General features: G+C 42.6%; 2 protein-coding genes across 3 annotated transcripts in view; one reads left to right on the top strand and one right to left on the bottom strand.

Annotated features, from left to right (window-relative positions):
- The window catches only part of LOC132263468 (zinc finger protein ush), a 69,397-nt gene that overhangs the window by 26,047 nt on the left and 15,609 nt on the right, over positions 1 to 27,741 (top strand). The window contains exon 1 of one of the 2 annotated variants that reach the window (XM_059763248.1): positions 10,644 to 10,733. The exons of the other annotated variant lie outside the window; for it this stretch is intronic. Within the exon in view, the coding sequence (XP_059619231.1) occupies positions 10,673 to 10,733 (61 nt within the window). The 5' untranslated portion in view covers positions 10,644 to 10,672. Of the gene's footprint in view, positions 1 to 10,643; positions 10,734 to 27,741 lie in introns of those variants that run through there. 2 annotated transcript variants of the gene reach the window in all.
- On the bottom strand, positions 626 to 27,741 carry LOC132263470 (group XIIB secretory phospholipase A2-like protein). Its single transcript, XM_059763252.1, has 3 exons — positions 27,496 to 27,741; positions 27,057 to 27,444; positions 626 to 679 (listed from the first exon to the last, which is right to left on the bottom strand). Exons 1-3 carry the CDS (start codon positions 27,725 to 27,727, stop codon positions 676 to 678), a joined length of 624 nt encoding a protein of 207 aa, XP_059619235.1. The 5' UTR covers positions 27,728 to 27,741; the 3' UTR covers positions 626 to 675.

Raw genomic sequence — 27,741 nt, 5'->3', positions numbered from 1 at the left:
AGACTGTTTTTCAATAAAAAAGCAACTCAGAAGAGGAATATTTGATGCTTTTGCACACTTCTGCTGAGCTGTACACCACTTCTGGCTATATTATCTCCCCCTTGGTCTTAATGACGAATAGAATCATATTTTCAATATTGCAAGAAAATCAAACGTATTTTTCTGTAGAAATTAAAATGCTTGTGGTGCCGAAAGGGTTAATGACCCTTCATAAAATTATTATTTATGCCCCCAATCAAATAATTTTCATTTCCCTTATTTTATATTTACACACGAATTAACATTACATCAACTTCTAATTACCTCGTAACGCAGAATCAATATCTTGGCTGGTGAAGAAGTCCACTTTATTATCGTTGAGGCTCTACAAGGTGTATTGGAATTATCACCTGGGCGATTGATGCCTTCCATTTGTTTGGCAGCCCTTCTGGTGTCCTGATACCGCTCATCCCTTCACGCGCGGGAACACGTGCGATGGCCAAGATAGGGGTTGGGCTTCTCCGTGGCCCAAATGTTGTTTGCACGCCGGACGGGCGATGTTTTTTCCGTGGCCGATGAACAGGGGGTTGATTGTTACTCATTAATAGATTGTCGCATGTGATAGCGATGGTGGAGCCCTTGCCATGTGGGTGGTGATAATTTGGTCAAAGTGGCCTCTCGCAGCGACTGTTTATTTTACCTAAAATTGGGTTAATAATTCGATAAAATGCTAGTTCAATATTTGGGTGAGTGACAAAAAGGGGTGAAAGTGAGGCGACAGGGATGTTTTCCTTTGCCATTTTGAGATCACAAATTTGTGGTTCCGTTTAGAAATAAACAATTTCTCTCTATTAATTTATCAGATGGCTGACCTTTTTCACTTCGTGTATCACAAATTCGATCCGCTTGTCACCTGTTGCCAGGAATTCCTCCTCACTCGCTTTTTCGGCTCTCCATGAGCCCCCAACAATGGACTGTGAAGTGCAACCCCTGAGCCCAGCACCCCTTTTCATTGGGATATATACCTCACAACTGCTGTTGCCCATTAATAATAACTATCTAACTATTCAATAACCATACTTGGAATTTATATATTGAGAGGTGAGCCAAGCAGAATTATTTTCGTTCGCCCGTCCCACAAAACTCAATCGATACACAAAGAGTGAAAATTAATTTTGGCGCGATTGAAGATAAATTTCCTTCCGCTCTGGATCTGTCTCATTCTCATTTTCCCCTGGCCATATTCCATCCCTTCTCTGGCCTGCCGAGGAATCCTGTGTGTGCTGAGGCGCTGTATTAAATGCTTTTTGTGTTCTGACCGAGAGAGAGAGAGATGGCAAAAAAGGTGCCGGGAAACTCGACGTTCTCCCGCAGCATTTTCCCCATAGTCAGGAGGTGGAGAGGCAAAAGGCTGGAAAATGCTGGGGGGAAACCTCATCAATATTCATCGAAAAGAACTTATGAATGGTTTATAAAAATTATAAGAAAATAAATCATCAACCTGTCAGCTACTTTTATCATCATTTAATATTTTTCAACTCAATCCTCTTGGCGAATCTCACGTTGACTCTTGGAAGTGGGGCACAAGACCCAGTGGAAGTGCCAAGGGGTCGCGGAGTTTATCGCGAGATTCCCCAGAGAAGCATTGAGGCGTAATTTGGATTGTTGTCCAGCCTTGAGGCGTCACACGTGGGAATTTCCTATGAAAATCTATTGGAAATCTCTCGGAATGTCCAATTAAAATGCAGACAATTCGAAAACACCCAATAGAATTCTGCCAAATCTGAATGGGATCCGCTTTTCCCCCTTCTGATAAACCCCTGGTGACATGCTGCTCTCCTGTCTTCACTTTCTCAGGACCAAAGGACAGCTCTGGGTGGGAAAAAAAGGCGAGAAGAGTGTTGAATGGAATTTAATTTTGTGTGAGAGATGCCAGATTGACAGCTTCGATGATGGGAAATTTCAATTCTAGCCCGATTTTTGCAATCTATCGCGCAGCATAAATTCATCTCCCACGATGTTTGATTCCTTCAGCATATTTTCACCATGTCACAGCGATCGCCGGCGACCTCTGAGCTGTCCAAGGAGCTCCGCTCTCGGGTGTGGGATTTGATGAAGGACGCTATCGTATCCTTGCAGACACTGTGTCGCCCAGAATCGTCGGGTTTCTCACTTATTTAATACAGCGGCAACATCAGCAGACACTTTCCGGGAATCCCTCTTCCTCGCCATTGTGATGCGCCTGGCAGGACGGGTGGTGTGGGTGGGGCATATCACCTCCGTCATCGTGAATATATTCCCTGACTGTGAAATCGATGGCAGTGAGAGAGACAGGAGGGAGAATCGAGAAGATTGAACGACAAGTGCGACATTGTCACATGTATCCTCGGTATATATTCTGGGAGGGAAGATATGTACCTCCGTGGAGCTTTGCCGAGCTTTCCGTGTGGGGAGTGAATGGGGTAAGCTGCTAAGTACACAAAATGTGGAATTATTACATTGTCTAACGTGGAGAATCAATCTGATATCGGGGCGTTATTGATATTTGGATAGGCTTTTCACTGCCTGTTTGCCTTTTCTTCCGCCATTCAGGCCTCGGCAAAAGTCTCCCTCCTCGATGAAGCACTGAATTCAAGCGTTCGGAAGCACATTATTCAATTTCGCTGAGATTTCAGCAAAATGTGCGTCGCGATAGGGTAAGTTTGGCACAATACAGAGTGTTTTTTTGTTTCTTTCTTTTGGGCTCTTGAGGCTTGAGATTCAAATAGTGTTAATACTTCTAATGAATCTACGTCCAAACGAAGTGCATTCACAGGGATTAATGGGTGAATATTCTCTCTACCTCTGCGGCATAATTGCGTTATCTCGCCGGCACAACATTCTGCACATTAAAGAAGGTGGAATAGTGGAAAAATTCCTCAAGATGAGCCGGAGTGAAAACTTTAAATTTCCATCATTTCTTATCGGGCGCGTCCCGGGGAGAAAGCACATCCCTCTTGGCGCGCTGCGAGTCGGGAAAGGCTTCCCAACATGGTGCAATGTAGCGGATAGATAAAGCAGATTTCTATTTTATCCACTGTTCAAAACATCACACAGCATAGTGTGCTGTATAAATGTAATAATAAAAGACACTCATTGCTGAAAGATGCGGAGATGTCGACGCTAAACCCCAACCCCGAGGGCGCGCGCCCGCCCGCCCCATTCCGTGGCTCCGGGAAGGGGGTTGGGAAAGTGACACTATTATTGCGATCGTGCGGAAGACTGATAAGACTCTCCTCATGACACGTTATGCACTTCCCAGACGCAATTTCAAATGAAATATTATCACTTTTCTAAGCATAAAATCACACCCGAAGAATTGTGCACGCAATTCCCGATTTATATAGTTTATTGTGCTTCGCCAGGGTGAAATAATTTAGCAAATACTCAATTTATATTGGGTTGTGAATGATTGAAAATCAGCACGGGAAAAATTGATTCAACTGAAAAGGGATTTGATGGTTGAAAAATGCCGAATTAATTTCACTAGATTTTGGGGGGATGAACAGAAATATGCGTGAAACATGCAAATTGCATGCCATATGATGACAAATTGGTGAAAAGTGGGCAATAAAGAGTGAAAAATTTCACATTATTCACTCATAATTGCATATATATTTCACCTAATACAATATTTGCACACTCACCCATAATAAATCGATTGTGTTCCTTTTTCCTCGCCTCTTTTCTCTCTCTCACTCTCTCGGCATTTTTTTCACCCTCGCCGGAGAGAAGACTAAACATGAAACGGAAGCTGAGCACGAAGTAGAATGCCAGGAAGTCGTATTGAGTTATAAAATTATCAATCGTTTCATATCTCAATGGATGCACTTGAAATGTGCCAATTGTGAAATTATAACAATATCCGCTCATCCTCTCAAAGCCACTCAATGGCAGAGATCTCAAGTTCGCACTGGTGAAAGCTCGGAAAATGCGGGGAAAAATGCTGAGTTGTCGTTCACGAGGATTGCACTCAAGTGGGCGGCAAAAAGGGATCTCGAGATGGGATAATTCTCCCAAGAGCGCAATAAGGTTGGAAATTGGTCACTTGGGGTTGGAAGTTGAGACGTGTCGTTGGTTTATTGATAAATCGCACAAATAAAAGTGGGTTTTGTTCATTTCTCTCTCAGCAACACTTTCATGTCGATAAATTCACCCTCTCGCCATTCTCATCCCCCTTTGCAGCCCTTATCGGCCGCACTTCAGACTCTGTGCTCTGCAAATTTATTTCAACGCGGCTCGTGCGTAGTTTTGCTTACAAAATGTCCACATATAGTTGGTTGGGCTGTTAAGGGGCGTTTTCATTGCGAATTGAAACTTTGAGTTCCGCTCTCAAATTGGCAAAATACAGGAAGAAGACAGAGAAGAACTCTCTATTAATGAGAATAGAGCTGAAAAGCAAGGAGGAGATATTTGACTGAAATCTACAAACAAAGCATTCCAACAATGTCAAGGGGTAGATATTATGGTTGGAAGTGATGAACAGCTCTTAAGGAAGTGAATTTCCATTGCAAAGGCTTCCGTTTTAACAAATAGAGGCATTTTCTGTATTATTTTGCTCAGAAAATCCATTTTTACTGCTTTTCTAGGTTATGTGAGTGATTTAAAATCGATTCTGGCGAAAAAATAACCCTTAAAATCATCTAATTTGTTCTTTAGTTGGGATTATTTCTCTTTTTCTTGGCATAATTTAGCGTTTGTGCTTGAAAAACTTCAAATTGGTAAAACTACAGTAGGAGAAAAATGCTTTAAAGTCAATCATAACCTCAAAAATGTAATTTAAATAATTATTGTGGAGAATTCAAAGCCATTATCTGACAGAAACTTGTTGTTGAAGGGGATAAAATTAGTCTAAAAAAGTTCTCCATGAACTGTTCTTGAACACCTTCCGGATTCAGAGAGTTTCTTTGGTGCCTTTTAGGAATACCATAAGACAAATGAATTGTGAAAAGAGTTAATAATATTTCCCCCTTTTGCCCAAAAGTATCGTTAATCGAGACTTTGTGTGTGTGAAGTGCTGCAAATGGCAAGAGATCTCCATTAAAAATCTTCAAGGATTATTTGAGGCAGGATGTGTCGGCGGAAATGAAAATAATATTCCGAAATGCCAAGTGTGTATGCTTGCATAATCCGAAATGAATCAAATTTAATTTATTCGCAATAATAATGTGTGGGAGACTCACCCTCTTCTTGTACAACAAATTGCGCCGGCGGGTGGCTTGATAAATGGATGAATGGAGAAGTGAAAGGGTTGCGAGGGTGTGTGTGTGCTTCTCGAGCCCTCGATAAATTCGTCTCGGGTGATTGTTATCAATATTGCAGCTCTATCTTGTCATTCCTCAGCAATGAGAATCATGTCTGGAGATCATTTTCACTCTATCAGGATCACTGCGATACTGGCGAAGAGGTATTCATGACTCTGCCACAAGTCTTCCTGCTGGAGGTGAAAATCACTGCAGTGCTCCTTGTAAATTGTCGTGCGGAGGGGTTGAGGGATGCCACGAGGGGGGTGGGAAAATGAGAGGTGTCTTTATATTAAATCTGGGAAAATTCCCTGCGCACTTTGCCAAGTTATCGCGTTGCCAGTCGAACAGTTCGGCATTAAAATTTAAAGTTTATATATTACAAACTTTGAGCTTTTCGCGATATAAAACACTCACACGCCACCCCTCAATTCCACGGATTTCCCACCACCCTCCCTCCGCCCGTCAAGCCAAAAGAGAGATATTCACAGAGACTATATGCACATTGTCAGATAAATTCCTTCCCAATGCTCGGCGGAAAAAAAATCTCGTTTTATTATCTATAGCGCCTCCTTTTTGCCTTTACTGCCAAAAGTATCATCTCTGGAGAGTGAAGAGGAGCAGAATAAATTATTTAAAATACTACAGGAATGTCATAGGAGGAAAAAATCTGATGGTAACAATGGGAAATTATGAGAAAATGAGGTGGGAGAGGGTGGTTTCCATACGATAACAGAGGGTAGATAAGGGCGCGCCGTGCAAACTCTTCAGCGCTCCACACTGGCTCCAAAATAAGCGATTTCTCCTGAATTTTACTGCACAATGTGCGCCTTAAATTCACATAATTTACCCAGGATATTCCAGATAAACTCACTTTTGATTGCGCTCCTGAAATCTCAATATAGCTTAACCCTTTCGTGAGCTGATGCAAAAATTAATTCAACACTATGCAATTTGATGGAGTGAATAACTAATCTCTGTCAATTTACTCATGTGGTCTTATTATTCAATTTTCCACCCCTCGCTCGGCGCGTGTGTGCATCTTGCCAGGGTGGGGGAAGGGTGAAAAGACCATCCCCTGAAATGTCAATGCGACAAAACGCAGGAGTGAATGCGATACAATGGTGAAATGAACCACGAAAAAGAAGTTAATATCTCGTGGTAAACTTTTCACTTTCTGGAATATTTCGGTGAGTGGGGTGAGAGAGAGGGAAAATGGAATGACTTGTTAGGGGTTGCCTTGTATTTTCTCTTCACGTTTGGGTATAAATGGTGAACTAACACGTTGTGAAAGGTTCTTATTCGCCGCTAGATTTGTCCTACGATAGTCGCATGGCAACGTGGGTGGTGGCGACTGATAACAAACTATATCGGTTCAACATCCGTAGGGGATGATTTTCGATTTGTTGGCTGTATTTAAACAGGATACAAACGCACACACAAGCGCTGACTGGAGAGTACAATTGCGCCAAAATTATGGCACTGCAGGAGTCCTGAGATGGGCGATGGAAAAAAAGGGGTTAAAGCGCTCCCCTATCTTTTCGGGGGGTGTGTGTGTGTGGGGAGATTAAAATGGCCATGAGACTGTGAATATCCGAAATTGTGAGAGAAAGCCATATTTCCTTATCTCGGCGCTCCAAGCTAATGCAGCTTCAGCGTTGGCCTCTGTTATCGCTTTTCATCAATCAGAAATTCAGCGATAAGGGTTGTAGTCGCGCGGACTGAGCTCAAAGTAGGGCGAGAGCGGGCTTCGAGGGGGTTTGGCAGAGCGAGAGAGACACACTAAGCATTGCCGTTTATTCCCGAACCAAACCAAAGTCGAGATAACAGACACACACAGACATTTCTGCCTCTCATGTCATGAGGGTTGGAAAATTTCGAGGGATTACTCCGAAGAGAGAGAGAGTGCAGAAAGAATGTGGAGCTGATCGCACACAGTGCGGGGGTTGTTTTTTAAGGAAATCACTCCGTTTGGCAGGCGGTATTTCGGTTGGATTTTCGGAAAAAGCAGTGTCAAAGGGCTCGAAGTACAAATAATTAAATTGCTCAGTGAATTCTTTCACAACCCCCAGTGAAATATTTCCCGTAAACTTTCCACGTGCGACTCTCTGGGCGAACAGCAACCCTGCACCACTCACAGGGCGAGCAGAAATTGTTGATCGGACCAAGTGATAAGGGAGTATGGTTCTTGCGATAAGGAAACTCACAGTATATGGATTTTTTCCTCTCTCTCTCTCACACACCAATTCGAGGGGGTGAGAAGTCGAGGAGATTGTGTTTGTGGACTCTTGGAATATCGCACATTGAATTTTCTGCTGGGCCAACAACCACCATCATAAATAAATGCATAACATTAATACACTGTGTGGAAGTTTATATATGAAAATTGCGCCACTGGAGCCTTTTTCCCCAGTTTGAATAAAGTGTAGCTCGGGAACATTACGCTGTGGGTGGATTTTTATCATGGCAAAATCACATTTTTTTTCTTCCCTTCTGCCAAAAACTTTCCCATTCCTGGCAAATTTCTCGCCAGTTAAAAAACGCTACTTTATGCACTCTGGATTTTCCTGGACTCGCTCACTGCAGATGTGAGAATGTGTGTCGGGGAATTGAGAAAAGGGATTTCTCCTTGGGAAAGCCGAAAAGAAAAATGTCTGGGAAGGAGAGACGGTGTGACGGGAACGAGTGTCGCTCTCTGTCTCTCGTCATCCATTTTACTGGCGACGCTGCACACAAGTTGCTATCATCGGGAGAGATCTAATCAATGCGAAACATCTTACGCTTTGTTAGTTGTGCTCTACGGGCCAAGCGTAAGTCTTATCTCTCTGGATCATTAAGGCTCTTTGGCTCTGACTCTCTTTGTTGCTCGTGGTGTGTTCAGCAGCGGACTGAGTGTCGACGCTGAGCTGGCGATTGCTATCGCGAAGTGAATTCGAGGCTCAGTTTGAGAGTGATTACAGACTTGCTGGTGATCCACAGACGCCGGTTCAGCCATAAATCGCGATTGATCCTTCGAAGTGTCGAAGATTGAACCGATATTTATGGCCTTTCCGACAGCAGCGCGCTCAGCCGGAAATGCGTAGAAACATTTCACAGGTCAAAACTGACAAAATGGTGAATCTCTTGCGAATTATTTCCTGTGCTATTAAATTCATTTAATTCTTCTGCAAATCTAGTAATTTCGCTATTTTATCGGAAAATATTAATTTCCTTGATAAAATAAAGAAATCGATTGACAGCTGAGAGTGACACGAAGCAAAATTGTCGCTAGTGTTGACAAAGAAGAATAACTCTTGAGTATGTTTAGCGCCAGATCAAATACGACTTATCGCTGATCTGAGTTTTACACACTCCAAGCTCATCCCCGGAGGATTGGTCCCAATTCCCGTCGATTCGAGAGTAAGCCGCAAGCCTGTAATCGCTATGGGTTTTGAAAATCATTAAATTCTTCCGTAAATCTTGCATTTTCTCAATTTTATCGCAAAATTGTCGCTAATGTTGACAAAGAAGAATAACTTCTGAGTGTGTGCAGCGCCAGATCAGCCACGACGGAGGATTGATCCCAGTTTGCGCCGATTCGAGAGTAATCTGCAAGTCTGCAATCGCTCTTATTGGGCGCTGGGAAAAATAGCTGAATTTCCCGACATGATGTGGAAAATGCGTGTAATTGATAAGTATGATGAGATACAATGTGGTTTCATTCGCTGGGTTAACCGCGAACTTGCCAACGAGCGCATGCTTTGAATACCAACATTGGGAGTAAAGTCTCATATACTGGGTGATATAAAATTTATGTTTGTATTGTTGCTGTGAGAAGGAAGAGATTGAGAAATATCGCATAAAAAGGAAATTTCATAAAATACCTATTGATTTTCTTTCCGTGAAATGTGCGACGAAAGAATATATTGATATATTTGGAGGAGAGTTTTGCCTCCAAAAGAGGAATTTATTGCAATTTAACTCATGCATTCTCTTTCTTTTTTTTTCAGGTAAGCCAAAAACACACACACAAACAGCTTTGGTGTGCCATTAATCAAACTATTTCTCTCGATGGAATGACGATACGACGATTGAGGCAAGAAGAGTGACAGATTAGTGAGTGGTTTTTCCTAAGAATATCGTTTTTGCTGGGTGTTTTTATCTCGCAAAGTTTTGCATTCGGTGGACATTTTTCGACATGAGACGCTCTATATCCTATCTATCCTTGCTATCTCCCTCCTCCCCGGTCGCCTAAATACAAAGTTTTCAACTTGTACTCGTCGCCCAGCACATAAATGAGAGGCACACATAAACCATTTCCGTGTTTCGCTACATATTGAGTTTATCTTGGCGGATAATGTATTCAAAAGTTTATCTACTGCTTATCTATCGCATGGAATGTTTTTCACTGTATGTGACTCTCTCGGTGATATACGAGCTTATCGCAAAATGGGATTTATTGTAATAGTTTTTCGCTCTCTTTCTGCCCCTGCCCCGGACTTTTCCCGCTCCGTCCATCGAGCGCCCCAAAGACTGCGCATTTTCGCCCTGGTGACAATGTCGAGTAGTATTTTAATTATTTAAGATATGATGGTTAATTATAACATTTTTTTTCTGTGCCTCGCTTATTTATTGTTTGAAGCCAACACAACAACAAAAGTGGCGGAAAATGCGGGCACACATTTCAATTCTGTCGTTATTTTCTCTGTTCTCCGAACACTCGTGTGTGTTTGTGTGTGCGTTAGAAGTTGTAAGATAAAAGCATACGGAAAATTGTATAATGTGAAAAAAATGCATATATCCATCAAGAGACAGATAAGGAATTCTACAGTTGTTATCTTGGGCTGCGGAGTAAAAAGTAAAAAAAAATAAAAGTTCTCGCCACTTTTAATGTATGAGTGTAATATATTTTTTTCGTTAATTTACCCGCACGCTAGAAACGATGATAAAGTCAAAGAACTCATTTTTGTTCTACTGATACGGCACGACTGCAAAAAGGCTCTCCTCTGGGTTCCGCCGAGAGTGCCATAATTTCTGCTAATAGTCTTCTTCTATGCTTATTATTTTTGTGGCCTCTTCTCTCACCCAAATGTCTCACTCTCTAATCTTATCCACTGTTTTTTTTTTCTTGTGTGCTTTTGGGCAAATTAAGGCGAGCGTGTGTGTGAGAAAAAGTCGCATTTTATCGCCGCACAGTCAAAATATTTAGTTTAGTCGATAAATGTGCCTTATCTTTGATATCTTCTCCAACGTGCTCTGCTTTTTTCCTGCCCCTGCTCGCCTCTCGTCGCGGGCCCACGTAATCTTTGGAAATGCATTGAATTGGGTGTGTGAGTTTCTCAATCTAGGGTGAAACAGTCGACAGTGAACCGTTCATGAGTCCGTATCGCGCGCGCTGCAAATGTGCCGTGAAAATTGTATGTGAAGATAAAATGTATCCGAAGCTCTTTGGCTTGCTCACGAGGAGGAGAAAATTGCCAGGCGACGCACAGCGTAAGATTGCGTTTGAATTTCCCCCCGAAAAACACTCTTTCTCAGCCATGATTCAAATATCACTTAACCTCAAACTAACTCTCAATTCGCGGACTGTTATCAGTCCGCGAGAAGCCTTTCTCTCGCTCTCTTGCTGAGGAGTTCGCAATCAAAGCCCATATTCATACATTATCGCACTGTTATCGTACTAATTCCTTCAATTGTGCACCCGCCATGTGATTCATGGATGCATTGATTGCGACTCAGAGCCATACTTGTGAATCCCTATCGGATAATCACATGGAATGTCTAATCGCGCGCGCGCGCGCTCTTTCTTGGGAAATTCAAAATCAAATTGCAACAGGAAGTCCATTGCGTGCTTCCTGCGTGTACTTTTATCGCGCACATTTCTCTGTGTGATATGAATATTTCGAGCCACACTTCATTTGGCGCTCTGAGCGGCGAAATGATAAAGATTTTCATTTGGGTGAATGTTTTAGGAAATCTCATAAATCTCACTGAAATTGACTTGGAAATTGGTCTGCTTTTGGCACAACGACGTCTTGTGTTGCGTCAAATGCGCATCCAAATGGTGGGAAAGTGATACAACTTTGTGTGTGTTTTTCTTTGGAGTGAAATGGAATTGATTTCTGTGATGAGTAATTTCAAAAGACAAAGCGCGGAGTTTCTAAGAAAGGTGATCAAGTGGTGGAAATATTCGCTATGAACGTGCTGAAAACAGAAATATTCTGCAAACTGATAACGCGACTGTTTTGTTGACTCTCTCGCCACGTGGTTATTATTGTTATGTTTGCGCCTCGGCGAGAACTATTCTGACTATTTCGCTGAGGGAGGATTGAAAAAGTGTTTGTGTGTGTTTGAGATATTTTTCAACTTGTTGGCCCGTCTGATAACGCCCAGAATCGCACTCGTCTGCGGTGGAGAAGTTCCTGGTGTGCAAAACTTCCTCAGAGGGACATCATTTGGCCATGAGGCGTGGGGTGGGAAGAGCGAGAAGAATCGTCCAGGTTGATAGGGGAAAATTAATGAGATACCATGTCCAGATAGATCTTCTACACTTTTTCAACATTTTATATTATAAGTTTTTCCCCGTGGTCGAGTGATAGCGACACTTTGTCATTTTAATTATTTCATTTTATCTCACTTTTGGCTCACTCCACTCGAGACTTTGCGAGGGGGTGGGTTTTTTTCGCGCGCTTTTCTGCCCCGCACCTGAAAATCCTCCTTGGAATTCCGACCTTTTCGTGGAGCGTTTTTGGCTCCGATTGTGCTATCATCTAATATTTTTTTGGGGTTATTTTTCTCTTCGATGTGGCCTCTATCTCTCTCCCTCTTTCCACCCCCGTCGTCTGTGTTGGGAGAGAAATGTGATTTTAGGAATGTGACAGAAAAGTGGGTGGATGGGTATGAATGTGCTTTCTTGTTCGGATTTGCTACTACACAAATCTATTTAATCTCTCCATCAAATGGCAATTCCTTTTCACATCGCCACAATCTCCAAACTCATCCTCTGCCGAGACTCTGTCTCTCTCTCTCTCTCTTGGCGATGGTGGGGAAGAGACAAGGCGTAGATAGATGGGAAAAGAACAAAATAATATCAAGATAATGGGTGTCTTATGCTTTGCTTATTCATAATAAATATCACAACATAGCACAAAAGTTGCTCTTCTCACTCTTCGCCAATGCTTTGCCGAGTTTCATCTTCCTTTTCCTCTCGCGCTCAAATCGTGGGAAATCATTTTATTTTCATATCTCACAACAATAAATTTAATTTATAGAGGAAAAACGCACAACTGACTTATCAGCGTCACCATCGAGCACTGAGGCACTTCTTGCCATATCTTTTGTGCAGAGCTTTTGCTCGCAAATTAGACACCACAAATGTGATTAGAATATATTCTCCGCAAGCATTTCGAAAAAATTCATATCCAAAATCGGAGGAAAAAGGCACACTTTTTTCCTACTTCTTCTTCTTTTGACTAAATGCTATCTTTAAGATAACTTCTCAAGCATGAATTTCTCTCAAAGCGCGCCTCATATCGTACCCAGAATGTCAACGAACGAATAAATGATGCTTTGTATTCGATTTATCGCGATTTAAAATGTGTTGCAAGTGTGGCGAAGGGCAAAGGAATTGGCAGAGCGCCTTTCTTTTGCCAGGCCAAAATATCAACAAGTTATCACCCAGACTACACACTTTTCCCCCTGTGTGCTCCCATTTTCCAATCGGTAGCGCCGCGATTGGGTGTTGTGTGGAGAGCTTTTATAAATTACAAATCAAATCATCACTCAAATGCTACTGAACTTCACAAGTGCCTTCATTCAACTGATAAATGGTTTGTGTAGTGAGTGTCATTGAGAATTTCCCCGCAGTGAGATATCGAGGGTGGAAAAGCCACGACTATCACTTTCTCCTTGTCGCTGATATTTTTTGACACACACGGAATTCTTCCTGTGCTTTGGCTTCTGATTCCGAACTGTGATACAGCGAAGAGACTCGCTGTGGGAATGCCTAAAAAGTGGCCAAGGATGCTGTTCATCTTATCAGAAAACGCCCACAGATTTTTTCTTCTCTCACTCTCTCTCTGTCTTCAGCCAAATGATATATTGACAAAACGGCGGCAGAGTGACAAGATTCTGCCCAGCGCGCGAGAGTGTTGAAAATGATTGGCGCGAGATTTGAAAGGTGTTTGATGATATTTGTGTGGCTGTGGCAGATCCAATCAACGGAAACGTATAACACATTATCAGTTGGCAATTGTCACTGGAAAGCATATAATAATTATTACGAAATATAAATAAATTTATCATTAAAACAATCACGATAGAGCGACTCTTGGTTTAATGTGCGGAGTGAAATTTATCATAGTTGAAAATCACATCCAGTGAAATCGATTGGCCCCGGATTTTAGTTGACAAACATCGTAAATTTGCGATAAAACCGTTATATGACTAACTACATTGGTGAATGATGCATAAAATAAAATATATACGCACATTGGCTATATTTTGCTCGCGCTCTGCGAATGGAAACAATAAAATTCCAACTTTTATGTGAAGTTCCTACCGTGGAAATCATATTAATATTCCTCTTCATTTCCTCTCTTTTTTTCTGTTCTGACTTCTAGTAAGATTTGTAGCGAATTGAGCACTATTTTTGAACAAGATTATTGCTATTTTGTGACTCCAAATCAAATATAGCGACTTGAGGCTTTGAGACATATCGACGTGCTGCGGATTTCCACGTAAAGCTAGAAGTCTGAATTTTTTCACATATTTTCCTTAATTAATAAGCAATTACCATGCCAAGTTTGAAGACATTCGGCCTAGTCCTTAATCTCTTTATGATACTTGAAACAGAAGCAACATAAATAGAGCCCAATGAGTAACACTTGAATTCTTGCCATTTAAATTTCTTTTGGGTTCTAATTAAGGTTTAAATGAATACAAAGTGTCTTCACGATAATTGTCCTGCAGATTTTCACTAATTTCCCGGGCTTTATTCGATCATACGAAAGTTTTTCGGCTGCGCAAGAAGGACATTTAATCAGATGAGAACGCGAAAAACTATTTTGTCGAATTCTTTGGATGTTTTCTTCTAAGATGAACTAAGAATTGTAACCACAATTACTTCTGTGGACAGTTTTGTTGCAGAAAGTGAGAAAATTGGGGTGAAAAGTTAACAAAATCCCTGGGGAAAACATTAGGAGAATTCTCTGTGATTTTCCATGAATTATAAATGTTTGAATACTGGCAAGAACTTCCCTTGTCTTATCGCACATCTCAACCAGTCATGGAAACGAGACAGAGATATCTTGCAGAGAAATGCATTTGCCTTGATCTCCTGCTTGTCTCGCTGATTGATACAGGATTCAGCGACTGTGACTGTGAATTTATCCTGTGAGGAAAGTCCTCGAGTGAATTCGTGTGTGATTTCGATACTGAACACGAAAGTATTCCTCCTCCCGCGAGGGCCACTCTTGCAGTCTCTGCCCCGGCGGATTGTGCGGTGCTCAAGGAGACGTGGAGGGAGCATGAAAAGAAGTCTCGAGGAGAGAGAGAGTGAGTGGAAAATCTAGTGCTGGAGAAATGTCGTGTGTGTGCGATAAGGTTGAATGTGGAGGTGAACTGATATGGAACACACCAGCTTGGGCGGATTTTCCGAAGTTGGTGGAAAAGCGAGGGTGGATGGGGGCTCCGGGGGGTGGTATGTGAAACGTGTTGCCAGCGATAAGACCTTATTTATATTCATCAATGGAGTGCTCGCGCTCTTTTTGCCGCAGCGTCAGCTCGAGTGGGCGAGAGCGAGACGGAGCGCGAGAGAGTGGTTTGTTTGGAGGCGAAAGAAGTGGAGGAGAGATAAGAAACTCGGATAAAGTGAAACGATAGACTCACAATGTTGGAGAGTTCTTGAGCCACCACCCACCCCCCGGGGGGTGTCCCGGGGGTGTGGGTGGGGAGGCGCACTTCGATATCGCACCAAAACACGAAAGTGTATAATGAATGTTTGGAGACTTTGAAAAATTGACATCACCCCCAGATATTGGAGGGTTGATACTTTGGCAACACAGAAGGTATAAACTATAGTCAATCACTTTTATTTCTCTTTCTCATCCAATCTGTGCGGGTCGTGCGAATGGAGGAAATCTCAGGGAGAAATCACTAATAACCACTCGACTTTCGCACACAAACGCACACACACACTTTTGGTAGGGAATTTTTCCTCTCTCACTGGTGGTTTCGGGAGTTTTCTCTCGCGCTGATACAGAAGAGATAAGAAGTGTGTTTAATTTGGGGACTTATAAGTGCTAAATATGACATCGTCGGCTCTTCGAGAGCTTATGCAAATATCCAACTCGCTTGTGCTGCAGAGACAAAAAGCGCGAGCTTTGCGGGCGCTGTGAGAGGGAAAATTCCGCGAATTTCCACCACAAGTTGGGAGGGCAAAAAGTGTGTCTGTAAGCAAACTTGGGCTGTTTTATGTCGCCATGTATGATTGTCGTGAGCGTAAAGCTCTTTGATTTGGCGGGCGGAGGTGTTTTTCGGTGGTATCTAGGACGCGCATCTCGCTTTCCTGCTGCTTCCGAAGCTTCTCCTGAGGGTGTGTCAAGGGGCTGAATGTGTGGCTGTCGAATGGGTTGGATTTTCCACACGACAAACATGCAAGTGCTTCACCCCTTGGACGAAGAGCTCAATCTCCACAAGTGAACTTCTCATTCTGTTTATTGCAAGTTTTCCTTTTCTCACCCTGTGTGAGATTTTAGTTGAAGTCTCTGTGCTCCTTCTTCATGTGTTGAAGAAGGAGAAATGTTGATACTTCTTATTCTTGTGCCCATATAGTTTCTTATCAGTGTCGGCCAGTCGTGGTTGGAAGCATATCTAAGTTTTCATTCTCACTCTCCCTCTTGTTTTCCCGCCACCCTTCTCTCTCTCTGGGAAAGCTGTGTGCGGAGGGTGGCGCCCGAAAGTGCTCTCAAAAAGTGGTGGTGAAAATCAAAAACCACCCCAAAGCAACACCGCCCCCCACTTGCTGTGTGGAGGGTGTGAAAACATTTGCTCGGGGAGGGTGAGAGGCTAGAAAATACACGAGGAGCAACACAGTGAAATAATAATAACAAAACAAGAGCGAGAGATGCGGAGGAAACATGAAATCTTGGTGGAATCTTCGCATGCAAGAAGTGTGTTTGTATCGCAAACACTTTCAACCAGCAGAATTTCATTCAAAATTCTCTAATAACAATTAAATCACTCGTGAATTATTCCACTGGGAAACTACCAACAATCTCTTCTGCGACGCTGTAATCGTTATTTGTTTCTCTTTGCCCCGAGAGAGAGAGAGAGGAGGAAAATTGGCACAGACGAGATCAAATAATCTCTGGTGGCAGAGCACATATCAAGATCAAATCGTGAAGATCACGCGGAATGCTGGCCGCGATATCAGATGAGCCAAGCCAGATGAGAGATTCTCCATCGCGATAGCGTGACATTGTAGGAATAATGACGATGATTTCGTGCTTATCTGCGAAAAAAATCTCCCCCGAGAAGTAATTTGATCACAATCTTGACATTCCTGGAAATTGAGAATGGAAGTTGAGGGGTCAGAAACTCCGAGAGCGCGAGAGCATCGAAGCCATGCAATATTTTGCCACAGTTAATTAATTAAGACAGCTTCTGTGGGGCAATTAAGATGGATTTCTTTTCTACACCTGCGAAGCAAACATACAATTTTCCGTCAAAATGGCAAAATTATTCAAATTGGCCTTTAATTTAAATGTGATTTATCGCAATTTCACTCATATTGCAACGGTTATGAATTAATTGGTGCTGCGCGCATTAATCGGGGAAATAAAATACTTTTCGCCGAATTCATTAAACATTTAATGGATCCATATAATTAACAAAATCAACGTGGAGTTTTGATATTTAAATGATGCATTTTCGGCACAGCGTGAGAAATTTGCTCCACTTTTAATGGGTTTCTTTTGTTTGTGTTTTGATTTCTGCGAGAAATTTCCACTTAAACTTCCAATCAAGGGGGAGATAGTATGGTCAGAAGTGGTGTAAAGATCTGTAGAAGCTTAAGAAAGTGGAAGTGTTGCAATTTATGCAAAATTTGACTCACAAACTTTGATTTTCTACTGATTATTTTACTCTCAGCAATTAATTTCACACAAAGTTTTAATTTTTGACATTCTTTTCTAGGTTATGTGACTGATTTCAGACTTAATAACATCTTAAAGTAGAAATTCTTGCGTCTGAACTGAAAATATTCTTACATTATTATGAAAATTGTGATTTCAGGAAACATAACCTAATTTTTTTTTAATAAACAAATACATTCCAGTTTTATGTTGATTCTTGTCCGGTTATAAACAATCCATGAAGTCTAAAGTGTTGGGAAGTGTTAAGGATTCTTCATACAAATTGTGGTGTACAGATTTTAGCCATACTATCTTCCCCTTGCTTCTAATAACAAATTGTTTGGATTGTATTTGTCTCTCCAATGCGGAACTTTCTTGCAAAATTTACCTGATCATTGAAGTGCAGGAGAGTCGTTAAGATGGAATTGAGAGCTTTTGTTGTCGGAATCGCGATTGAGGGTAGGAAGAAATGCGTGTGCAATTTATGAGAAGATATTCGAGGTTATACACTTCTCACAAGGAACTTGTGTGGAAGATCTGTCGATTGTGGGCTCTTTTCATGGTCGTGCACCTCTGAGAGTGAGTGAATTGTTGTTTTTCACTGTGGCGAAAAATAAATAAATTTTCCTCCGCGATCTCTGTGTGTGTGTGTGTGTGTGAAAAAGGAGGAAACATATCAAAAAGCAAGCACGGTTGAATTTATCAGTGATCGACAATTGAACTGTGAATTTTATTTTACACCGCACGATTCGCACTCTTTTTCGCCATCATCGCGAAAAAGAGCGCGCGAGAGAAGAGATTGAGGAAAGTGTTTGGCCTGTGTGTGAATTATTTTCCTTGCCGTCATGATATAAAACGCCAAAATCACGCATTCGGGCGGGAAAGTCGAGGGGTTAACAGGCGCTCGCGAGAGCCATCATTCTATGCTGGGCTGTGCTGAGTGTGTGTGTGTGTGTGTTTATTATGTTGTGGGTGGTTAGATATTATGAAATATTCTCTGTGCTGCGAGAGAGCCGAGGTGGTATCCATGAGATAAGACTCGACTGGCTGCGGGTGGTTGATAAGAACCGTCGTCTCTCGTTTCTATCCATATATCCACATCATCACACACACTCTGTGCTCGGGAGCAACAGCAGCTTGCATCCCAAGCCACCCCCTAAATTTTCTCGCCCTCGAAGGCCACACAGCGATACACACGTCTTTGTCCTTCGCATGTCACTCTGCGATAAGGCATCTTCCTCCTTTTCCTCCTGCCGGTCAAAAATCCCCACAAAACTCCCAAGACTCGTCAGCCAAACTCCTCCTTCGGTCACCTGGAGATTCCAAGCTCTCGGGTGACAAGACACTTTTCGCCAAATGCACTCTCTCGCCTGATGAATTTTCCCAGCGAAAATGGCATCGTAAAGTTCACAGCATGCAGAAAAGTCTCTTGCATTTGATGGGCAAATGTAAATTTTTCCATAAACATATGATGAGCTTTTTTAGTAATTCACTGCATTTAATGGGTCTTAAATGCTGCCCTATTTTATGACTTATAGTTTGCTTCTTTCTATCAAAGGCCAATAATTTGTTTGCAAATCCTGCTTGCGGATCAATAAAGACACGGAGTTTAGTGATGTGTTGAACATTTTATCACGTGCCGATAGTTAAGTTTAAATTTGAAAATGATGCGTAAACAAGGGGGAGATATTATACTCAGAAAGAGTAGAGAAATAATTGTTCCTTGCATTTTTTAGGTTATGTTCTGAATTTAAGACAAACTTTGACACTAAATAACCTTCAAAATCATTTATTTTGTAATTTACTGACACAATAATAATGAAATCTGATGAAGATCACAAGATTTCAATGTTAAACTGTGTTAAATATGCTAAGATTGATTATAACCTCTAAAATATTCTCCCAGTGTTCTTTTTCCGGGATTCTTTTAGACATCTTAAGGTAATTTTTAGGTTATGTTTTAAAGTACATCCAAAAGAGCGTTTAAAAATTGAGTAACATCAAAATATGCGCTGGAAACTTAATATATTTCTTAGTTACTAAGTTTTATTATAACAATTACTCCTAAATTTGAGGTTATGATACTTTGGGTCAGATTTTAGCCACATTATCTCCTCCTTGTGCGTCAATTTTACGATCGCAACAGAAGAGGCAATTTCAGTGAGTTAGAAGGACATCTCCGCAATTGATGCATGAACCCAGAAAATCCGTTGGCCGTAAAGTGTTGGAGCATCAGGAAAATCTTGCTGGCGAAATATGGAGAGTTGCATTCGGTTTTTATCTCCTCGTGGGCGTTCGAGGGACAATCGCCGGAGTTTTTCCCACCCACTGGCGATGTTTTGTTAGGGAAAATTTTTGGGGTTTCGGAGTGAGTTGGGCGATATCACGTCTCTGCTCCCGTTTTCTTGCCAGACGCCCTATCTTGGCCGGCGGTGGGTGGCGGCGGGAGAAAATTCATCCTGCACCTCGGCTGCATCATGGCCCGAGATTATACACTTTTCCTGCTGGTGTGTTATTTTTTTTCCCTGGCATTTTGTGTGTCACACAGCGCGCGCTCTCTTTCTGTGCCGGAGGAGGCAGAGGATCTTCCGCCACAATCTCGCCTGGAGAGCTTCCTCGCGCGCGCACGCGAGACAAGGACGGGGTGTGAATGTGCTGCACCCTCATATTGTGAGATGCACCGGCACAGTCTCTCCTCTCCCAATCCCCCAGCGTCTTTTTGCCAGGGTGGCACCCAAGATAAGAAGAGCTTTGCCAGCGAGAACTTTATTTACGGCGCGACGTCTTCAACTGATACAATATTCTCTGTCTCTATCGCACACCTTCCTGCGCCCGGAGAGTCGGGAAATTCTATATAATAGGGAGTGACTTTAATATCATCTCGCCGGGGCCCTTAAGCCCTCGCCTCGCGCCCGAGTTATGTCCCGCTTAAAACACTAAATACAAACTTGTTTCACCTGCGATATCACTTGTGAGAGCATAAAGACGTTATTAGATAGTGAGAAATGGGGCAAAAGAAGCCATTGTGGAGGCGAATTTTCCATTTTCTTACTCCCTATTATTTTAAAGTATGATATTTGCAATAAAAGCTGCTGATTTCAGGTACAAATGCGAGAGAGAGTCAATGTTCTTTTTCCTTTGTAATAAAGTGTTTGATTAGTAGATTCTTTTTCGGTACAATATCGTCGTGAATTCAACAAGTATTGGTGAGAATTTTCCCCATAAAGCGATCATTATGCACTTGACTGAGAGACACGATTAGCTCACAATCGCAAATATTGAGCACAGTGCAGAGCATATATATGCACAAATGCAAAAGGTATAAAATCCCAAAACGAATAACCCAATAAAGTTTTTCGATCGGATTCTTCGATTTTCTCCACACTGCGTTCTTATTGCACCACACACGAGAGTCAGAAAATGTGTTATACAAAGTGTATGGTTTGTTGTTACTCTTGTTCTTTTGTAACATCTCCTCTTTTTGCACTTTTTTACACTCTGTGTGAGTTTGCCTCCCCCTCTGGGAGCCCCCATCGTCCTCATCTTCACCACCGTCATGTGCAGAGAGATACACTGTTTTATTCTTATAATATACCACAATTGCAACATACACTGGCGAGCGAAATGTTGTCCAAATTGTGTTTGCAATTTAAATTGAGGTTGAGAAGTGGCGAAGAAGTGTCTGAAGTGGCGAAATTCGTGGGTTTTTCCTTAAAAATATGCAAAAACTACTCTTCAGACTGAATGCCATCGGAATTTCCCTTCTAATTCAGCTGCTTTTGGGGCACTTTTTCGCCCTCCACTGTGCTCAAGGTGTATAACCGTCTCCCTCGTGCACACGGTCTCCACTTTCAGTTCTTTTATATACACTCGTGAGATATTTATTGCCGCCGATCGCAAACAGATATCAGTTTTCAATTGGTGCAATCGTTTGTTTCACGAACCTTATCAATCGTGAAAATCTCCAACTTCTATTTGTATATTTTTGTTACGGGCGAAGTGTACATAATGTACAGTGTGTTCTTGAAAAAAAACAAAAATCTGCTCACATACATCCCTGAGGAGGGCGATTCATTTTTGCGCTGTAAATTTTAATAACAAGTCACTGAGTGCAGAAGAATAAGGAGAGTATGGAATCAGAGATGGGAATCAGCGGGGGAAAAAGGGGGGAGAGAGAGAGGAGAAAGAGAGGCCAAAGACGCGCGCGGCTAAAGAAGCAATGAAAGATTCTTTTACAGCTAATCAAGAGGTGATATGAAATGGAAATTAATGTCCAAAATGTGTGAAATTTAAGCACACACGTGAAGAGAGGGAATGAGAAAATATTTTGTGAATTTATTAATTTCTCCTTCTTCGTCTTCATCAACAAACACACCTGTTCTCCAGGCCGAGAACGCGCGGTGAATTGTTTTCACCTGTGAAAAATGGTCATCGTCAATAAATTACGCATAATTCAACAATAGAGGTAATTTTTATATTTAAATAGTGGAACGATAGAATAAATCTTCAGCTGCAGCGCAGGGCCAATTATGGGCGGCCGGAGAAGAGCGCGAGGAGAAGGAGGAGAACAGTTACAATCAGAATTTCGAAGAAAACCAATAAATTCAGCTGAAAATGTGCCTGGAATTTCTGTTGTAAATTTCAAGAAGCTCAGAAAAACACACCTTCCAAACCGTCAAATCACAGTGGAATCTCCATTGGAAGTCTTATCGCGGCGCGAGAATCTCAGTTGGAATTTCTCAACACTCAATAAAAGAGAAGGAGGAAAAACGCTAATTTCAAATTTAGCGCGCTCTGGGTGAAAAATCAATCTTCCAATCGCTTGGAACTCCCTTGGCAATTGAGAAATCTCAAGAGAAAATCTACAGCCAGCATGAAAATTATCGCGAGGAATTCAGCGATTGACGTTTCTTCCCGAATGCAGAGACTTTTTCTGCGTGGGACGAAAAGATTTTTGTATTTTATCAATGCCAAATTCTTCTTCTCTCGTCGTGAATCTCTAGCGTTTTATTGAGGTATTTGGTTGATGTGCAAGAATCGTGGAAAAGTTTCATGTGAATTTGGGGCAAATGTCCTGGAAAACATCCCTTTAATGTGTCCCCCAAACCGACAGCGGTTGTCGCGTGACGCTGATTCATCCGGTTTCTGGCCTGAAGATCACATCAGTGTCTGTGGGCGAGAAAGCTCACATCTTTGCCGTGTGTGGACGTCAATAGTGGTGGAAAAGCTGGCCGAAGTCCATTGGAAAATGGGCTGTGTGTGGAGCGAGATGGTGTTTTCAATGGGATTTCCAAGCCTATTCATCGCCGAGTCTTCTCACCGAATTCTTCCTGACGCCTGGGACATCCTGACACGGCCTGTTGTTCCGCTGCCTGGGATGTGTGCCTGCGGTGAGATTGTGGTGGTCCTACTTTGCATACAATGGGGATTAAAACATGGGGAGATGTTCTTCTCTCGTGTAAACGTGTCACTAGACAATGTTCGATTTGTGTTTTGTTAAAGGCAGCGCGCTTTTCCGCAAAGGCGGCTCCAGATTCCCTCCTCTTTGTCATCCTCAGCTTCTCTGTGCCACACAGAGCATCAGTTCCTCCTCTTCCGCCCAGACACCGTCGCGGCGCGGGGCAGAGTCGGTGGGAAATATAATGCGTACAAGTGGTCAATTGATTTGGATTCCCTCTCACTCTTTGCCACAATGTTATTTATGAACCTTGCGCGACTCTCAAACCGCGAGACTCTTCGTCTCCTCCGTGGATTCTCTCGTCTTTTTCGCCCGCTTCTCCGCAATTTCTATATATGTTGCTCCTCCGGCACGACACAAACAGTCAATTGCCACACTATCGCGCGGTGCCCGGACATCCCACAGACGTCCGGGCTTCTGCCTGTCCTGTCGCCACTGCCAATTACTGCGGCCGTTCGTGCACAGCTCCGAAATAGAGCAAAGGTGTGTGTTTTTGTGCCGGGGAAATGAAGAAAGAAATTAAGGTGGTTGAGACAAGGAGGCCCCCATTCTTCTGAATTTATGGCAAACGATGGCAAAATTGCATGGGAGACTTTCTGTGCGGGTTCTTTTCGCGCGCTTCGTGGCGAGTCACACAAAACCAACAATAATTTGTACAAATTAGCTTCAGCAACAATGCCGCGCAGGAACACACAGCGAAGCCACGCGAAAGGCGAGTGCGAAAGGAAATAGCTTCGGCGGATTTACTCTGAGCGGGGACATTTTTGCGAAAGATTTTAGGCAATGAGTCTTATCAGCTCGAAATCTCCTCATCTCGCTCTCTCTCTCTCTTGGGCTCTTGGTGCAATTAATTTTGATTCCTTCAGCGCGCGATTTTGGCTGCATCGCGCAGATGAAGTGAATGGTTGGCCGTGTGAGTGAATTTTATCGATGAGGCAATCCTCTTTTCACCCATTTGGACCACGAGAGACCATCTGGTTTGCATGAGAGTCTTCCCGTGCTCACTCTCTTATAATTTCGGGCCGGATAGCATCTTCGTCTCAGGCTTATTCCCTGAACGCGCCGTTTCAGACATTCTGATGATGATTCTGATTGCAGGGCATTTGTAAGAAATGTGCACAGTGAAAAACCACACACACAGTAGTGTGGCGGGTTTATTTCTCTGGAATCAGACAAAATCTCTCTCCTCGCGCTGCCTTTTTTCTCTCTCAATCTCCTTGCCTTTTTTTCCTTTAACCCTCCGCAACTGTGTGTATTTGCTATTGTAAAACTGCAGCCACTCTAGTTCAATATCGAGAGAGAGGGAGAGAGAGTGAGAAGAGACCCTCAAAATGAGAGTGAGACGGACAAATGGTGTGTGAAAGAGAGAGAGAAGGCAGAAAGATATACACGAAAAGATTTGAGCAAAATTATAAATTTAAATTCAGCAACAGCAGAATCATTGATACCACGGCTTTAAAAGTGTTCTTATGGCCTTTTGAGGAGAGAAATCCGATAGAGATCTCTCAAATTTTATATATATAAAATAAATATAGAATTGCAGGAATTTGTCTAATCGCATTTGAAAATCAAGAAAGACGCGGAGAGTATGAAAAGAAACACAAAAACATACATTGAGTGGCTGCGATACCAGGCGACTCCACTGTCGAGGGGTTAATCATTCGCACTGTTTAGCGTCCATGGCGAAGTAATCCTTCAATTTGGCACAATTTAGCATCTCATTCGATGGCAAGTGATTCAAAAATAAAACAGTTGGAGGTCAATAAACACACTCACGAGCTCATGATTATCCCTCAACAGCGGATGACTAATTTGGTGGTTTTTCTTCTTCTTCTGAAAAGAATAAACTGAGTTTTGAATCATCGCCTTTGCGATATCTTCTTCGCTCATGTTCTATAAGATGCGCGATGAAGAAATTGAGGCTCTTTGTGTTGGCTGTGTGTTTATGCCGTAAAGAAATCTCCTCAAAAAGCCGCCCAAAGTATTTTATCTGGTCATGCAATTAAGATTAGTAGGGAAAAATAATTTTTTCAAGATGCTTCATTCTTCTATAAATAAATCCCAAAAGATTTCTCTTCGCGCACGCTGATGAATTACATTATGCAGAAGATATTGAAATTGATTTCAGACACTCACAAATGATGCTTTTTATCGGGCATTTTGAGAGGTTTTTACCCCACAAAAATAATGAACGGCTCTTTTTTAAAGGTTTCCGCTGATTTAGCAAATAAAATTACACCATCGCACGGATAAAATCCAGGAAAAGTCAATTTTATTTCAATCAATAACTCTCTCAAGCGCCCAATTCGGGACTCTTTTTTTTCACGCCCGCGTGTGTGTAAAAAATATTTTATATATATTAAAAAAAAAAAATTTCCGAGAGGCGGAGCGAACAAAGTCACGGGCCCAAAAGTGCAATAAATAATATCTAATAAAAAATACAAGCGGAACACGCTGGCAAAAACGAGTGGTTTTCATGGCGAAAATGTCTGATATAGGGAAATTTTTCCCTCTCACACCACCCAGAGTTTATATATTTTTATGGGAGACTATCTTTCCATCGTTTTACAGCTATGATTGATGTAATTTTAAAACCGCTATTTACCTGTTTTATCAGTACGTTATCTGCGCCGCCCACACCCTCTCTCGCGCGGGGGTTCGCGATGGCGACGTCGCATCGACGTCCTCTCACCCCCGCCGCAGCGTCACGCCGGAGATGCACACTGGCTGCGAAGGGGTGGGGGAAGAGGGGTGGGAGAGAGAGACTTACTTTAGGAGGACTTGAATTTAATGGAACATTCCAGTGCATTGAGAGATTCAAGGGAGATTTTTCCTCCGATTCCTACGATTTGAGAAGGACAAATCGACAATCGTTTGTGACTTGTCCTCTTGACAGTCCTATGTAGTGTCTTATGACTGTCCAAAGAGTCCAAAGAAGCCCAAAATCACATGATTTTTCTTATCTGATGCAAACTTACAACACTAAATCTGCTGTCTTGCCTCAATCATTGACTGACGACAAGTCCAGTGGACAGTCCATGATCCATGTCAGTCACGATGCATTGGACAAACAGAAAACGGGATGAAACACATGTTTTTGAGCGACTGATTCCCGTAAAAAAAACACCCGAAGACAAACCGTGCTCGCTCTTAATTATTGCACCACATTCGGTGGAGTCGGTGAGATTGAAATCGCGCCCGGTTTGGTCGCTGGGGGTTGTTTTTCGGGGGTGGGGAGTGGTGAGAGGGAAAAAGTGCGCTATTTTGGGGGTACAAACTCTATCTGATGGTCGATTCCATCCATTGGCATGATGTATGGCTCATGAAGTTGTAATCAAAAAATGAGGGGTGGAAAATGTGGCCGCTCGAGGGCGGCTCTTTCCACGATAATTTTCACCGTGGCCCGAAACTTCTTGCAAAAGCAGCAACCCTATAATCTAGTGAGAGAGAAGTGCAGAAGGAGGACGCTTAATGTGCCCGGCAAGAGGTATAATATGTATAATGGGTTTTTCACGCGCGCTGCAACCGCGAAATCAGCTGTGAAAAAAAGTGTTTCATTTGCGTTTTTTATTCCTCCGCCACTCGATAGAGTCGCGGGGAAAAAAAAGTGAAATAAATTATTTTGTATATTTTTCCCGCAGAGCAAATTATGACAAAATTGCGTTTTCCAAAAAAAAAATCAGTGGCGCGTTTGATATGGAGAATTTCACTTCATTTGTTGGTCATTTGTTGCTCGTGGTGTTCAACCCTTATCTTTGCACCGCTCTCACTCCATGTTGACTGAATTTCCTCACTGATAGCAGCAACATTTAGGCATATTTAATGTACCGTGTATTCCCCACAAACTCCCTGCAGAGCTTCTGCCATCCACTCTGATTCCATTCCACCGAAATATTCCCAGCATTCTGCTCAGTTCAGCTGGCTTTTGTGCAACTGTTTTGTCCCACTTGCGATGGAAAAGAGATATTTTTAATTTAATTTTTTCCCAATATCTTCTGCACGCCGGCAAAAAAAAGAGCATTTCTGGGAAATTTATTGGATTTTCATACAACAGAATAAAATAACACACGCAGGGAGGAAAATAAGTGGAAATAGTGAAATTTAGCACTATCATAACTTCTGAACTATCACAAAAATCGATTCGGAGCTTAGTTTGGTCGGATCTTAATACTTCTCTGAGGAGCAAATGGTGAAGAAAATCAAGGCATTGATTAGGAAAGTTACTTGAAGTACTTCTTCTTCGGCTTCCAGCCGTTGCCCTCAATTTGTTCAGGACAGTAGCAGCTCCTCTGCTGCGCGTCCAGGTAGGATTTGCAGCCGAGCGTCACGGTGCCGGAGAAGAGCATCTTGGCCGCTGCCTTGCATCCCTTCACGGCCAAATCGCCCACAATTGTGGAGCCTTCGTAGGATTCGCAGTGCTTGAAGAGGCACCGCTTGAACTCAATGTCGCACAGCTCCTTGTCGGCATTGCACGTGTCGTAGCAAATGTCGTGAGCATCGCAGCACTTTTCCATCTCAACGGCCGGCAGATATTCAGTGCTGATCTTCATGCCCAGCGCGCCGCAGCCGTTCGACGCCGGCGTGTAGAACTTATTGCGGTGTCCCGGGACATCTGCAAGTGACACTTGAGAATACCTCCCAACTTCTGCAGCTCAATTCTCACCTCCTGGACAGCGGAAGACGCAGCTGTCCTCCACGGCGGCGTCGAAGACTTCGTGAACACTCCTGAACTTGCGCGCCACCACAATGAGATTCTTGAAAACATCCCCGAAAACCGCCTCGGCGGCAATTATCGCGTCCCGCAGCGTCGATATGACATTCGAACCGTAGCCAGAGTACACGTATGTCACGAATGTGAGCACGTAAATTGCAATTCGCATATAAGAAACATGCATTTTCACGCGTTTTT

The sequence above is a fragment of the Phlebotomus argentipes genome, unplaced genomic scaffold, assembly GCF_947086385.1.
Source record: "Phlebotomus argentipes unplaced genomic scaffold, Phlebotomus argentipes genome assembly contig_15, whole genome shotgun sequence".
In the NCBI taxonomy this organism is placed as follows: domain Eukaryota; kingdom Metazoa; phylum Arthropoda; class Insecta; order Diptera; family Psychodidae; genus Phlebotomus; species Phlebotomus argentipes.
Note: the sequence above shows the minus strand (reverse complement) of the source record. Positions and strands in the feature narration are given on the sequence as shown.